The sequence below is a fragment of the Homalodisca vitripennis genome, chromosome 3, assembly GCF_021130785.1.
Source record: "Homalodisca vitripennis isolate AUS2020 chromosome 3, UT_GWSS_2.1, whole genome shotgun sequence".
Taxonomy (NCBI): Eukaryota; Metazoa; Arthropoda; class Insecta; order Hemiptera; family Cicadellidae; genus Homalodisca; species Homalodisca vitripennis.
The window spans coordinates 183,623,076-183,636,197 of NC_060209.1; the positions used below are offsets into that span (position 1 = coordinate 183,623,076).

The 13,122-nt window shown below is 30.4% G+C and overlaps 1 protein-coding gene across 3 annotated transcripts in view; it reads right to left on the bottom strand.

Annotated features, from left to right (window-relative positions):
* The window catches only part of LOC124357837 (protein cramped), a 66,347-nt gene that overhangs the window by 7,148 nt on the left and 46,077 nt on the right, over positions 1 to 13,122 (bottom strand). For 2 of the 3 annotated variants that reach the window (XM_046809904.1, XM_046809906.1), the window contains exons 15-16: positions 12,341 to 12,433; positions 10,375 to 10,785 (exon numbers count right to left, since the gene is read on the bottom strand). In XM_046809904.1, coding sequence (XP_046665860.1) covers positions 10,681 to 10,785; positions 12,341 to 12,433 — 198 coding nt within the window. In that variant the 3' untranslated portion in view covers positions 10,375 to 10,680. Of the gene's footprint in view, positions 1 to 10,374; positions 10,786 to 12,340; positions 12,434 to 13,122 lie in introns of those variants that run through there. The other variant, XM_046809905.1, reaches the window with a different exon arrangement.

The following is a 13,122-nucleotide window of genomic DNA, read 5'->3' on the forward strand; positions in this document are numbered from 1 at the left end:
CTATAATAGATGTAGAAGTCAAAGAACTTAGTTTCTGCATAATAGTGTTCATGGGTATATAATGACAGTATTGGCAATGAAAAATAACACTAATTGTAATATCTGTTACATAGGGTGGCACAAAAAGGATGGTGGGATTGAAAGTGTATAGAAGTAACATTACAAGTATACTATAATCATACGCTTTCCTTTGGTACATGAAAAGATTAGTGACTATAAATGGCTTACTGTGAGTCAGTAGAATAGCTATTAATTACTCAGAGGAATGTTGAACAATGTTTTATTCTTAAGGAGCAGTTTTTTTTTAGATACACTTTATCTATTCATTCATTTAAGAGCTGGTTGTATGGCCATCTTGATTTCAGTACCATATTTTCAATGTTAAACTTCAAACACTTTACCGAAAAAAATTACGCTTTACGAAAAAGAAATTGAAAAATTGTACAAGCACAACAACAATAAAAATATTAAATTTGTGAAAATGAAGACTAAGAAAACTGTTAGTGTGTTGAAGTGAAAAAGAAGAATGCCTTCTTTATAGAAGTAATTTTCCATACATGGAATTTCCTTTAATATTTTCATAAAGGTTAGGACGTGCACACCTGCACCGTGCCCAACACGTGAATTGAGTGTCATATGGTGAAAGAATTGCAACACAGCATTCAACCCGCAAGTCCATACATGTCCGCACCGACACCGTGCCATCAAAGCCGTGCCGTGTCCACACCATCACCGTAGTTTTAAGTTTAAATTTTGACAGGCACTGTGTGGTCTAAGAGAAACTTATTGAAGAAGTGAGTAAAACTTTCTTACTTTGTAAAATCATAAAATATGTTGTATACTTAGTAATTTTAAAACAACTCAATTAGAATAATGTAAAATATAACTTTTTTATTTAAAAATAACAAGAATTTATTTATTTTGCGCATACTCTATTCATTTTGGATGTATTAAATTACTTAACACAATGTTTTTTGGGTATTTTGTAGAGATTAGATTTTAAATATTTATACAACATTTTATACTTATCTTATTCTTCTCACTACAATAAATTTCAAATTGAATATATTTTATTTCCCGTATTAAGGTTTGAAAATAAGAAAGTATATATTTTACAAAGATTTAGTATGTTTTACCAGTTATTATAAAAGGACTTACAACATGAATAAGTCACTAGTTTTTAACTTGCTGAACATTATTTTTAAGTATATGTCTCTTTAAAATCCAAAAGAAATATCCTCAGTCTAAACCATGAGATTGTTGCACTGCGGACTGCATATGGACATGTGTGGCCTCACGGTAAACGAGCTGAGCCTGCACCAACACTCGGTTAACTCACATCTCAGGTGCGGTGCGGGTATGTGTGTCCCGACCTTAAAACTTAATAAATTACACATCTTATAAATGTAAATAATATAATTTATAATTATTATAATTAATATTAATATTAATTATATATTAATTATATAATTAATATTAATTAATTTTATTTATTTAAAAAGCATACATTCTTTATGCACCACCCTGTATTATATAAAAAATGGCCCAATTTCAATAAATTATTATGTTTACTACTCCTATTAAACTAAGTATGAATGTATTAAAAATAAATCACTGACTGACATGTGATTTGAACAAGTTGTATTGACATGTATGTAGAAGATAAGAGTTTTCCTCCATGCCAAGGCGCTTTGATGTAATACATCTACATACAATAAAATATGACGACTTTATTGTAAACAAATTTATGATAGTATGAAAAACTAATCATATGACAGAACAAACACAGACAATGCAGCCTCCCTAAAGGTTAGAATGAAAGCACCATAAACATCATATTATAGAGAATAACGTGATAGTTGAGGACCACACAACAAAACAGGGAAAATTTATACCACAGATTTCTAATTAATTTGGATAAGATAAAAAAATTATAAATCATTTAGATTGAAAAAATCCCATTTATTTTATCAGGAAGATTAATAGGGTTTCATACAATTGCCATCGTCATATGTAACAAAAATAGAACACTGCGATTGAAATTTACCCACTTGTTCAAGTGGTGTAGTGTGGTGAAGAACTTACCAAACACTGAACTAAAACTGGATTTTTGTTGTCAATATTAGTTTAATGTGTGGCAAGTTCACTGTCACACTTTTAGTTTGCACAAGTTATTTATGCACATGTAGCCTCATGTATTAGGAGGGCTTTGGACACCCGAGGCAGAGGGTAGATTTCAATCCTCGAAATGTATTGTTCTATTTTTGTAACTTATAACAAGGTCAACTGTCCAAAACTATTATTCTTTTAAATCATCCATTGTCAGTAGCAAACTTTAATTAAAGAATTCATTCAGGACCATTTATTACATTCTAATCATAAATTGAAAGAAAAACTGAAAAACAAGTTTACACAAAATAAAATTAACTCAGTGGTGAAACACATTACGTTAAACAAATTAATTGTTTTGGATTCAATCAACCAAACCAGATTGTATTTACTAACAGACGTGACTAGACTTGAATGATGTATCACTTCTCAGCAACACTGGCACCAGAACACAAAGGAAAAAACAGTGGCACCATGCTTTCATGCTTTACATAGAGAAAACAATGAACAATAACAAAATGTATAGTTATAATGAATACTTAACTATTTCAACTATAGATATTTAAGCTTAAAATAAGATAAACAATAAGTACTGAAGTAGTTCTAATCTTAGTAGACTTCATTATGGATAATAGATAATTATGACATTTTTACACAAGGCTGAAGTGATGGTAGGTACAAGCCTTGACCAGTGTTGTGAAGGTGCTTTATGCTGTATCTGATAGTAGCAACATTATTTTATCCACAACTGCACTACACAGACATTCCAAAACTATCAGCATGAATCTATCAATAAATTCAAAATCTTGACTGTTGTCACAAAACCAAAGTTGAATGCAGCGAACAGCAGCTGCTTCTATAGAGCAATTATTGTTCCTTGCTTGTGTTAAAATATTACCTTTGACTTCACATAAGAACAGGCTTCATACACATACTTTGTGTATCAGAAATTATGAGGGGTGAATAGCCAGCTCTGCACACGATAGCGTACATATCAACTATTGTGCTAGATATTTCTAGCGTTAAATCTTCTTTGTACCTTTAACAACACATCAGCGTTTTAACTAATTGAATTGACTTACAATGTTTTTACCATGTTATTAAACGAGTTTACTCATTGAGTACTGATAATTGTATACTTTAACAACACATCAGCGTTTTAATTAATTGAATTGACTTACAATGTTTTTACCATGTTATTAAACGAGTTTACTCATTGAGTACTGATAATTGTATACTGATGAGTAATTTCCAACTACTTTTTATATTGTTTGCTGCTAGACAGCGTGTGAGAACTTTTCAAAGCGGCAACATATTTTAGCATTGGAAAACAACTTATAGAATATTACACAGTCAAAGGTAGTATTTAACATGCAGCTTGAGTACCAATATGGGACATAACAAAGATATGCAGATAAAATATGTATAAAACTATTAAATTAACAAAATTTAAAATCATACCAAACAATATGTAAATAATAGAGATGTAAATAATTTTAGCACATAGTTTCGTAAATATATTAGCTGTTGTCCACATAAATTACATTATCACTGAAAAAGTTGTTTGCGTAAATAAATATTTCAAAATAAGGGCAATTTTCTTTAAGAAACAATACAAGGAAGAAAAAAGAGTTTAAATAGTTATATAATTATAATCTATTTGAATAGTAAAAATTTCACTTTCAGATTAGCTCGTCACCAAACACAATATGACTCAAGACTTTCATCATAAGTTTTACTTCTATTTATTAACTGTCACTCATTATTATATTATGTATGTTTGCACCAGAACCACTCAAATGTTTTAATAACTTTTAAATTTAAGTATAGTATTAATGAAATAGTATAATATACATTTTTGTTTTAACACTGTTTTATTCACTGCTGTCATGTTGTCTTGATGGGGCAAACACTGTGATATTTTGTAATCAATAAATTCAATACTTAATCTAGGTTATCTCCCAGCTTTTTGGAACATGTAAATTTGTTAAAATTCTTTACTCAAAAGCATACAGTCTACATTATATTATGTGAAATAACTGATAAATGTTTATCCAATGACAATGGAATTTTCACCTTCACCTCCAAGAATACACAAGCTATGCTGCTGCACAGCCCAAAACTACCAACTGTGCTGCTCGAGGGCCAGTTTTACAAACATAAAACTATGTGGATTTGTAATAAATATTAAATAGATGAAAATTAACTTACATATGCTTGCAAGCATGTAACTGAATGATAAAGAATATCTTCTTTTATACTGAGACTTTAAATATAACAGACGTTTTACTAACACCAATACTTGGCTGTATGACATAAATGAATATGGCATATGATAGTAAATCAAAAGTTCATTCTATAACCGACTTCTAATTCTGTAATTTGTTTAAAGCTATTGGTCCACAAATTTATACATATTTTTCTTGCAGTTTTTTGCATGTTATTGTATCACTAAATAAATCTTTTAAATTATTATTTTAGAAACGAGTATTAAAATAAATCTGTTTAGAATAGGGAATATACTTTTTACGTCCACTTAATTTATCTGACATTCGCAATATATTTTTTCAATTTCCGTCTTACTCAAAACTTTTTAAAATTCGTTTTTTACTGTATATACAACACAATAAATATTTCCTGTTACAACAATAATTGTTGATTACAGAATATGCTTCTAAAATTTATTGCAGTCTCTAATCACTATTTATTTTAAAATGACATTTGAGATCTTAAAATTAAATATTTATTTGTACACACTTTTTTGTTACAAGACAAATACTATTACTGTGATGGTTTGAGAACGTATTCCAAGCTTCAGGGATATCTTACTACCTTCTTGTTACCACTTTTACTTAGCAAAAGGCTTTTTTGTACAAACCAAAGAGTTAACAATAAACTTACTTATTCTATACACAACAATAAACCATTAACAGAAAAATAAATCTATAAGTTGATGTTAACAATATAAAAATAAAATGTTACAATACACTTCCTCACAATCTACCCAGCAAGTTACAAGTATCTACAATATAAGTAAGGTTTCTTTTTGAAAATAATAAAATACTCAAGTAATAGCCAATTAACCACTTCAGTGCCATCTTCCTCTTTTAAGGACATCAATGAATTTTATGAGAATAGTCCATTTCCATGTATCTAGACATGTAAAAATTATTAAAAACATAAATAATGACTACAGAATTGAAATAAAGATATCTTGAAAGGAATATTCTATCAAGAAGATGTGTTCTATACATTACATTTGAATTGAGCATGACATCTTGTAGAATATTCTAAGGTAATTCAAATTTTCAAAGCCTATTATGGGGCATAAGGAAAGAAATGATAAAAATAACATACAAAATATAATAAACATTATAAATTGAGCCAAATCGCTATCAGCTGGCCAGTCCGGAGATTGGGTGCTTTCCGCCTTTACGGTTACACTATTTTTAATTAATAAATTTTGTAGCCATTTTTAAACGTTTGATAAAATAAATGTTACATTAAGTTCTTTACTTATATCCAGCTATATATATTAACATGGCTTTAGGAATAATGTAATGTAGTGACTACAATTTTATAAAATTTAATGTAAAAGTTTATTTTGATGAATTTCTAAACTTGTTTATGTATATGGACTAAAGTATAGGTATGTGAATAAAAATTCTGTTGGGTCGAGTAATTTTTGTTAAATTTTGCCAAAAATAAAAAATAATAAGGAAATAAAAATACAGTTTTAGTTTTACTATAATGTTTTTAACACAGAAGATTTAATATTAGAATGTTTTCAGGCATAATTTACTTTTGAGTAGTACAAAGATAACGTTACTTTGTACAAAAAGCTACAAAATATCGAATTTGACCTGGTTCTTCTTACACACAATAAAATCAATGTCTGGCACTGAAAGGGTTAATCTGAAACAATATTTTAGATTATATTTATTATTTTAAAAATCAAACATTAATTTAGTATCTGACGCATTTCTTAAAAAAACCATTGTGTTACACATAATATTGATTGATAACTGAACATTAAGGATAGTGGGTTAATCAAAACTTTGAATAATGTCAAACCTTTTGAAGGCCTTGAATAGGTCAGTTTCTAAAACAGATAAATGCTTTCAGGGGTTTTCAAATTGTAAATTTTCAAAGTTTTTTAAATGTATCCCTTATGACTCACAAATTTCACTTACTTTCATAAGCAAAATTTTTCTATTTATAATCTTTTGGTTTTAATGATTTATTTAATTAGTTACAATTTATAAGAACAAGAATGTTATACATAGTACAATTTTTAGTGTTAATTTTTCTGTAAAAACTTCTGTGGTGCACTTTTTGTTTATTTTAATTTATATTACATAAAAATAACAAAATTACATCAGATATTTTGTTTATATTCTTTTTTACCAATACCTCCAAAGAATCCAAAATAAGCATTAGGATAATCTTTAAACAAAGTTTGGAATATCTTAGCAATTGACCACGTTTTTGGTTAGTGTTTTAAGGGTTAATGATCTAATAAAAAATTGATTCATAGAAACTGACCTACACTCAAGAAGAACATGAGCACTGAGAAATTTGGCTCTAACCTATGCAAGTTCAAACCCATCATAATTCAAAATCAAAATATTGAAGATATAAATAAAAAAAATAGATTGATCTTCAAAATAGAGCTTGCTCGTGCAAATTTTACTTCTAATTCTTTAATTCTGTATTTATAGTGAAGCAGTAATGAGCAGTGTGGGTGAGTAATCAGGTGAACCAATAATACAAGAAATGAATGATGGAATAACCTTCATAACAAATTTATCTTGTAAACATTTGAATTTTTGGACTTTGAAACAAAATTCCTTACTGGATAAAAAAGAAGCATAATGAGGAGCATAACTCTTGTGTGTTACTTAAGAGTTTACAAAGTTTTTAAGTTCCACAGTTGTACGTGAATATGAGTAAAATTGCAAACAGTTTTCGATAGCTCAATTCTTTCCGATCCAATGGTGCCTTAATCACGTTGATGGAGTTTATTATAAGAAGTTACTATATGACAGCATGTTTCTTCAACAAAAATAAGTCGGGTTAACACTAGTAGAGTTAAAGTAAATCTGGCCAAGAGAAACCAAACATTTCAAAACACCTTTAGCTGCCATAAAAAAATGAGCAATCATCTGTTCATTTTTGGAGATCATGTGTTGTCTCTGTGAGTGGATGGTATTGCCGTTACTCGTACATCTCCTCTCAATTGCTGTGCTTGTTAACGGTTTCGCCCAGGGAAGCAAAACATGTTCAGACCATAGCATTCTCTCAAAGCCAAATTTTCCAACCGTAAATTTTCTAACACCTTAACGTAATATCATTTTAGACATTACTAAATCGCATATTATGAATTAAAATTACATATTGCTTAAATTACTGCCCTACATTATGTTTACAAAACCTATGTATAAGGTAAGTCCACATTGATCATATATAATTTTAAGATAAACCACCATTATATTAAATATTATGCCAGTGAGTTTCGGATTAAAAAAAAAAATATTGTGGGTAACTTGTACTTTTCAAGTAATTTTTGTGATGTGAAATCAGACATTGTTACCATAAAACACTAAAGCTGTTGTGAAGTAAAACATATATTTCAGTATTTGTATATTTATTAGTATATATGTTTTATTAGTATATTTCATCACTAGGAACAGGTACTAATCGCTCAGGGCCAAATCCGAGTTGGCGGGATGATTGAAACTTCCCATCCAAGAGCTCTTAGGTAAGATTGGCCATATGTGGATGAGCGTTGTCATAGAGAAACAAAACTTTCTTAGTGAGTTTTCCCCGACGCTTTTTTCTGAGTGTTTGGCAATACCTCTCTGAGTTGATAGTATGGTCGCTCGGAAGAAAATCAATGAGAAATCACTCCCTATGCGTCCCAAAATAAAGACCCATCATTTTTCTTGCTGACAGCATTTTGCAAACATTTCCCCAATTTCTTGAGCAAATGCGTGTGTTCCCATTCCATCGATCGCCATTTTATTTTACAACTGACGTGCTTTATCCAAGTCTCTTCGCCAGTTACAATACAATCGATTACTTGGTTTTCACTTTTGTCGTATTCTTCCAAAAATGTCACTGCTGCAGCAAGTGTCTGTTTATTGTATTCTTCCGTTAGAATTTTCGGAACCAACCTGGCACAAAATATGTGGTAACAAAGTTTACCAACCACAATTTCATGAATTAAACTCGGTAAAATTGGGAGGAAATGTTCAGAGATTTCCATAATCGAGAAATAACGATTTTCACGGATTGTTTATAGTTGATTTTTGTCACCAATTCATTACTCACAAGACTAGGCCTACCATTGTGATGTACATATTGAACATGGGTTCCTCCTTTTTAAAATCAATGTACCACTAATTATTCCTTGACTGTACACATCACAAATTTGGTGAATAATTTCAATCGGTTTGTGATTTTTCACCAACAAAAACCTTATCACAGATGGCACTTCACAACTGGTGGGATTTTCAATTGCATCGCTCATTTCAAACACTCCACTGTATACAAAGTACGATAGACATGGTGCACAATCTACCATCACTGGTTGTAGTAAGACTGATGGCAAGATGGTAGCACTAGTCGTGCTAGTAAACGTTTGTTACTTCCTGGACAGCCCTTGTGCATTAAACAAGAAGTATTGCCTTTACTTTGGTTTAATTTCTCTTTGAATAATGTAAGTTCATAAGTGTAAGAAAATAAAATTGTTGGAGGAATCCACAAACACTTGCAAAAAATGTAATCGAGTCCTTATTGTGATTAGATATGGTAACAAATACAGTAAGACCTTGTTTCATCTGGCACAATCAGTAATTTAGCTATCCCCGGATTATAAAATTTGTTGGATTATCAAGTTTTATTAAACATGGTTTTTAAACAAAAAAAAATTAAAATACAGTCCCAATTTTTTTGAAAACACACATGCAGCAATTATTTATTCATTAATTATTCAAGAGACTAGCTGACCAAACGCCACCTCCCTTATAAGTGGTCCGAATCTGTTTCACCGATCATAACTACGCAATATGTTTAGTTCCTTGACAAGTGCTGTGCTCTAAATGTGATACTTGGGAACTATTTCAACCAGTTAATAGATGCAGGACATTTCCTTGTTTTTTTTTTTTTTTATTTTTCTCTTGCTTGTTTACGTTTCTGTTTGTGGTTATTTGCCATTATATTTTAGTATCGTTACGAACATAGCGAGGTTAAAATTGTAACATCAGTTTTGCAACGAAATAAATCTTGAATTAAGACATTCGGCTTCGACATAAGTCAATATCATAAGTATAAATAAATACGCATTGTGGTACTTTGGTCAGTGTTAGTCTTAAAGGCACGTTTTTAAGCTTTAAACACATACTTTTTTAGCTTATAATAAAACTTTTAAATGAAGTAAAAAAATTGACCATTACGTTTTTTGCTGAGTGGCTGGATAAATAGGTCTCACTACGGGTGCATCCGGCACTACTGATTGCTTATGGGAGACGGTTAAAAGTTTCCCTGACATGATGACTTTTAACAGTTGCAGATTTGTAATAAATAAATGTTTACAATTCTTGCTTATGTGTTTTAATGCCATGTCTGGTGGAAAATCCTATATTAAATTTGACCATAACATTGCTTTGTCAGTTGGAATATTATGAATTAATGATGTAAAAATGTTTTATTTTTAGTGCATGTAAAACCTATCTCTTAATTAATTGTCATACTTGTAGGAAATAATTATGTCATTCAATTATAGATTAAACACATTATTGTGTGCTAAAGGACATGTAACTTCTTCAACCCATTGCCCACACTGCTATGAAACATATTTATATATTAATTTATTTATTTTTATATTGACTTTGTGGAGAGTTTAAAGAAACTGGTATTACACTACTGTATTAGATATGCTAATCATACGTGTATTACAAAAATACTTTCAGGAATGGCTAAAATTTTACAATAGAGGCTTTTTAATGTTTTTTCTCTCAGTTTAACAAGATGCTTCCAACAAAAATAGGATCTGTCAAATATGTACACAATGGTCAAAAGAAATAATTTCAAATTACATTTTGTTTTATTACAATTTATAGTTAAACTATTAAATAGTAATTTTTAATCTTGATTAAAAATTTGTATTAAAAATATATATCACAATATAAAATTTTATATCATAATCACTTATTCTGATGTAAAATTAAAGTATTAAAGCTTAAAATAGAATAATCAACGGTATTTCAAATGTATAAATCTATTTCTATACAATCTTATTTTGTACTTTGAACAATCGTACTTTAATTACAGTTATATTTGATTACTCAATAAATAAAATAATATATTTACAGTTATACAGAAATCACATAAAACCTTACGGCAACCTATTTGTGACTATGTGCAATTAATTTGTACAAGATCAACATTACTTTGTACAGTCCATCAAGCTGCTGAAGGATTGTGTTGACAAATGCAGCTGGCACGATGCCGGTATTGTTAACAAAATGGTGATAACAAAAAGAGCTCTTGATGTAACTTGTACCTGATCTAGTCCGGTTCATTGTCGGTCTTTATGGTGGCTGTGAGATCAGCGATGATATCGTTGAGATCTGTTGAGTTGTCTGGGTTTATCAGATTTCTCAGTTGTGAGTCCTGCAACGAAACGAAATGAAAATCTTAACCGATCCAACAAAGTAGTTTTACAAAATGTTGAGTTCTGCTCCTTTTTTATCTTCCACTTGGAGCTGCGTCTGAAATCTGATGCTGTCATAGACTTGACAACTGGAATCTGGAGTCAGTGCCTGTCTGAAAAGATCCAAAACAAGTCGGCAATAAAGAAGCTCAAAACAAAATGTTTACGTTATTTTGACATCAGAGACACCTAGAAAACATAATACAGTGTAATCTAGATGAAGAGGTGTTCTCATTGTCACATCAGGTGCACAACTGAGACGTGCACATAGCTGCAATAAGCGGAACGTGAAAAGGAGGAGAACTCGATCATTCACACGGAATCAGTCCTTCCCCTACGTTGTGTTATAATATGTCACATAATGAAATGTCATATGATTGTAGAGTTACAAGGAGAAGAATGTCAACAGAATAAGATGATTTTACCAATACCAAATTTCAGAGTATCTCTCCAATCCGACTGTATGAACTGTGTTAACCAATGTATATTTTGTTTTGATTTATGTCAAAATAAACTAAATTAAATACGACAGAGCAAAATTTATTTCTCTAGAATAAAAACCTCCAGAATTATATCAATCTTAGCAAACTTTTACCACACTTTGATGTGACCCCTCCCCACAGTTAACACATTGTGCTCGACCTATACTCGGGCTCCGGTATTTAATTTAATACGTTTAGGTATTCGGTAAAAAAATCAGGTTTAGTTGTTTCAGACCATTTCCTATGTTATATTGTTTATATTTATATGTTTTTGCATGACAACTATCAGTTGTGTAGCTGTAAAAATAGTATTTTGAACTATTGCACAGCTGCTTAGTTCCATAACTGACTGACACAGTGACGCGGCCTTGTTGTTGTCTGGAGTGTGTTTGTAAAGAAAGTTCCACTATTATTGAATAAAGTGATGTGGTAAATGTTGGTTTAGTGATGGTTTAGTTTATTTCTGATAGTTTTTGTAGTGATACGAGTTTTTATTGTATATTTTTTCTTGTTCATTGTGTAAGATGAGTGACTATTTAGACAAAGAAACGGTGCGTATGACACATGATATCCTGTCAGATTGGAGGAGGATGATCCCATTGTAATGAAAAGAAAATATGATCTGTGATTCAGTTTGAAAGAATCTTGAACCAAATTTATGATTCTGGATCGGAAGGTGAGTTTCTCGACGACAATTATCCTGACCCAGATTTTGAGGTTAGGCCTAGTGATGAAGACGTGACTCATGCTGAGTATGATTATGATAAGCCTTCCATTAGTAATAAATGATTACTTTCTTTCTTTTATGTTAGTTTTATTTAAAAAACACATTTATAAAATATTAGGCGGTTGAAAAATAAAACGTTTTTTTCTAAAAGTGTGTTTTCTCCTCTTTCATTTGATATAAAATATGTTAGGTTGAAGCAATGTCTTCATAATTTTCAAAATTTTTAAGAATCACAAAAAAACTGCCAGTATACTGAGTAAATCCATTGTTATAGGCCTAAGATGATATGTGTTAACAATACTGTACCATATCTGATAGACGGGAGTCGTCAGAGATGTTCTTGATGTCAGTGTCCATGTTGTTGAGGAAGGAGAATCCACTCAGGGACATGTCCGCCACCTGCACCACAGTGGATTTATCAGTTGACATAAACATGTTATCAAACTTTATAGATAAGTTTTTGTACTAAAGAAAAGACAAACAATACTTAAAACATTACAATTAAAAGATATTTATACTATATAGTTATTGAAATTTCCTTTAGGCAGCCAAATCTCAAATCCCACCTGACTGGTTTTGATCATATGACATGTCATGTCATCTGAAATCTCTATCTGTCTTCACAAAAATTTATAAATGTAGGACTGTTTAAGGTGTATGGTTAGAAAAAAAAAAAAAAACAATTTTATCCATGCTAAGGCGATAGATATTTCTAGATAAATACTCTTATTCTAGAAATGAGCACAAAATTATAAGAGTGACATTTTATAAATATTTGGAGAAATATTTGTTTAGACAAATGCTGTTTATAACAAACATACTGTTGGAGGAATTCTGTATAGAACTAATCTCAAATTCACTGGATCCATTCTAATAATTCACATCACATGAAAGCTCTCCATGTCCAGATTTGAAAAAAATGTAAAATTAGGACTTTAAATATTTAACGTTAAACAAACAAAAAAATTACTCCACATATAAGCTACTGAAATTCAAGTACATTTTGTGGTAATTCAATGTCTGCATTGGAAACTATTATGAAAGCGTATTCTCAAACTTCAAGGATATTCAAGGCTTTTTCCCAGTGT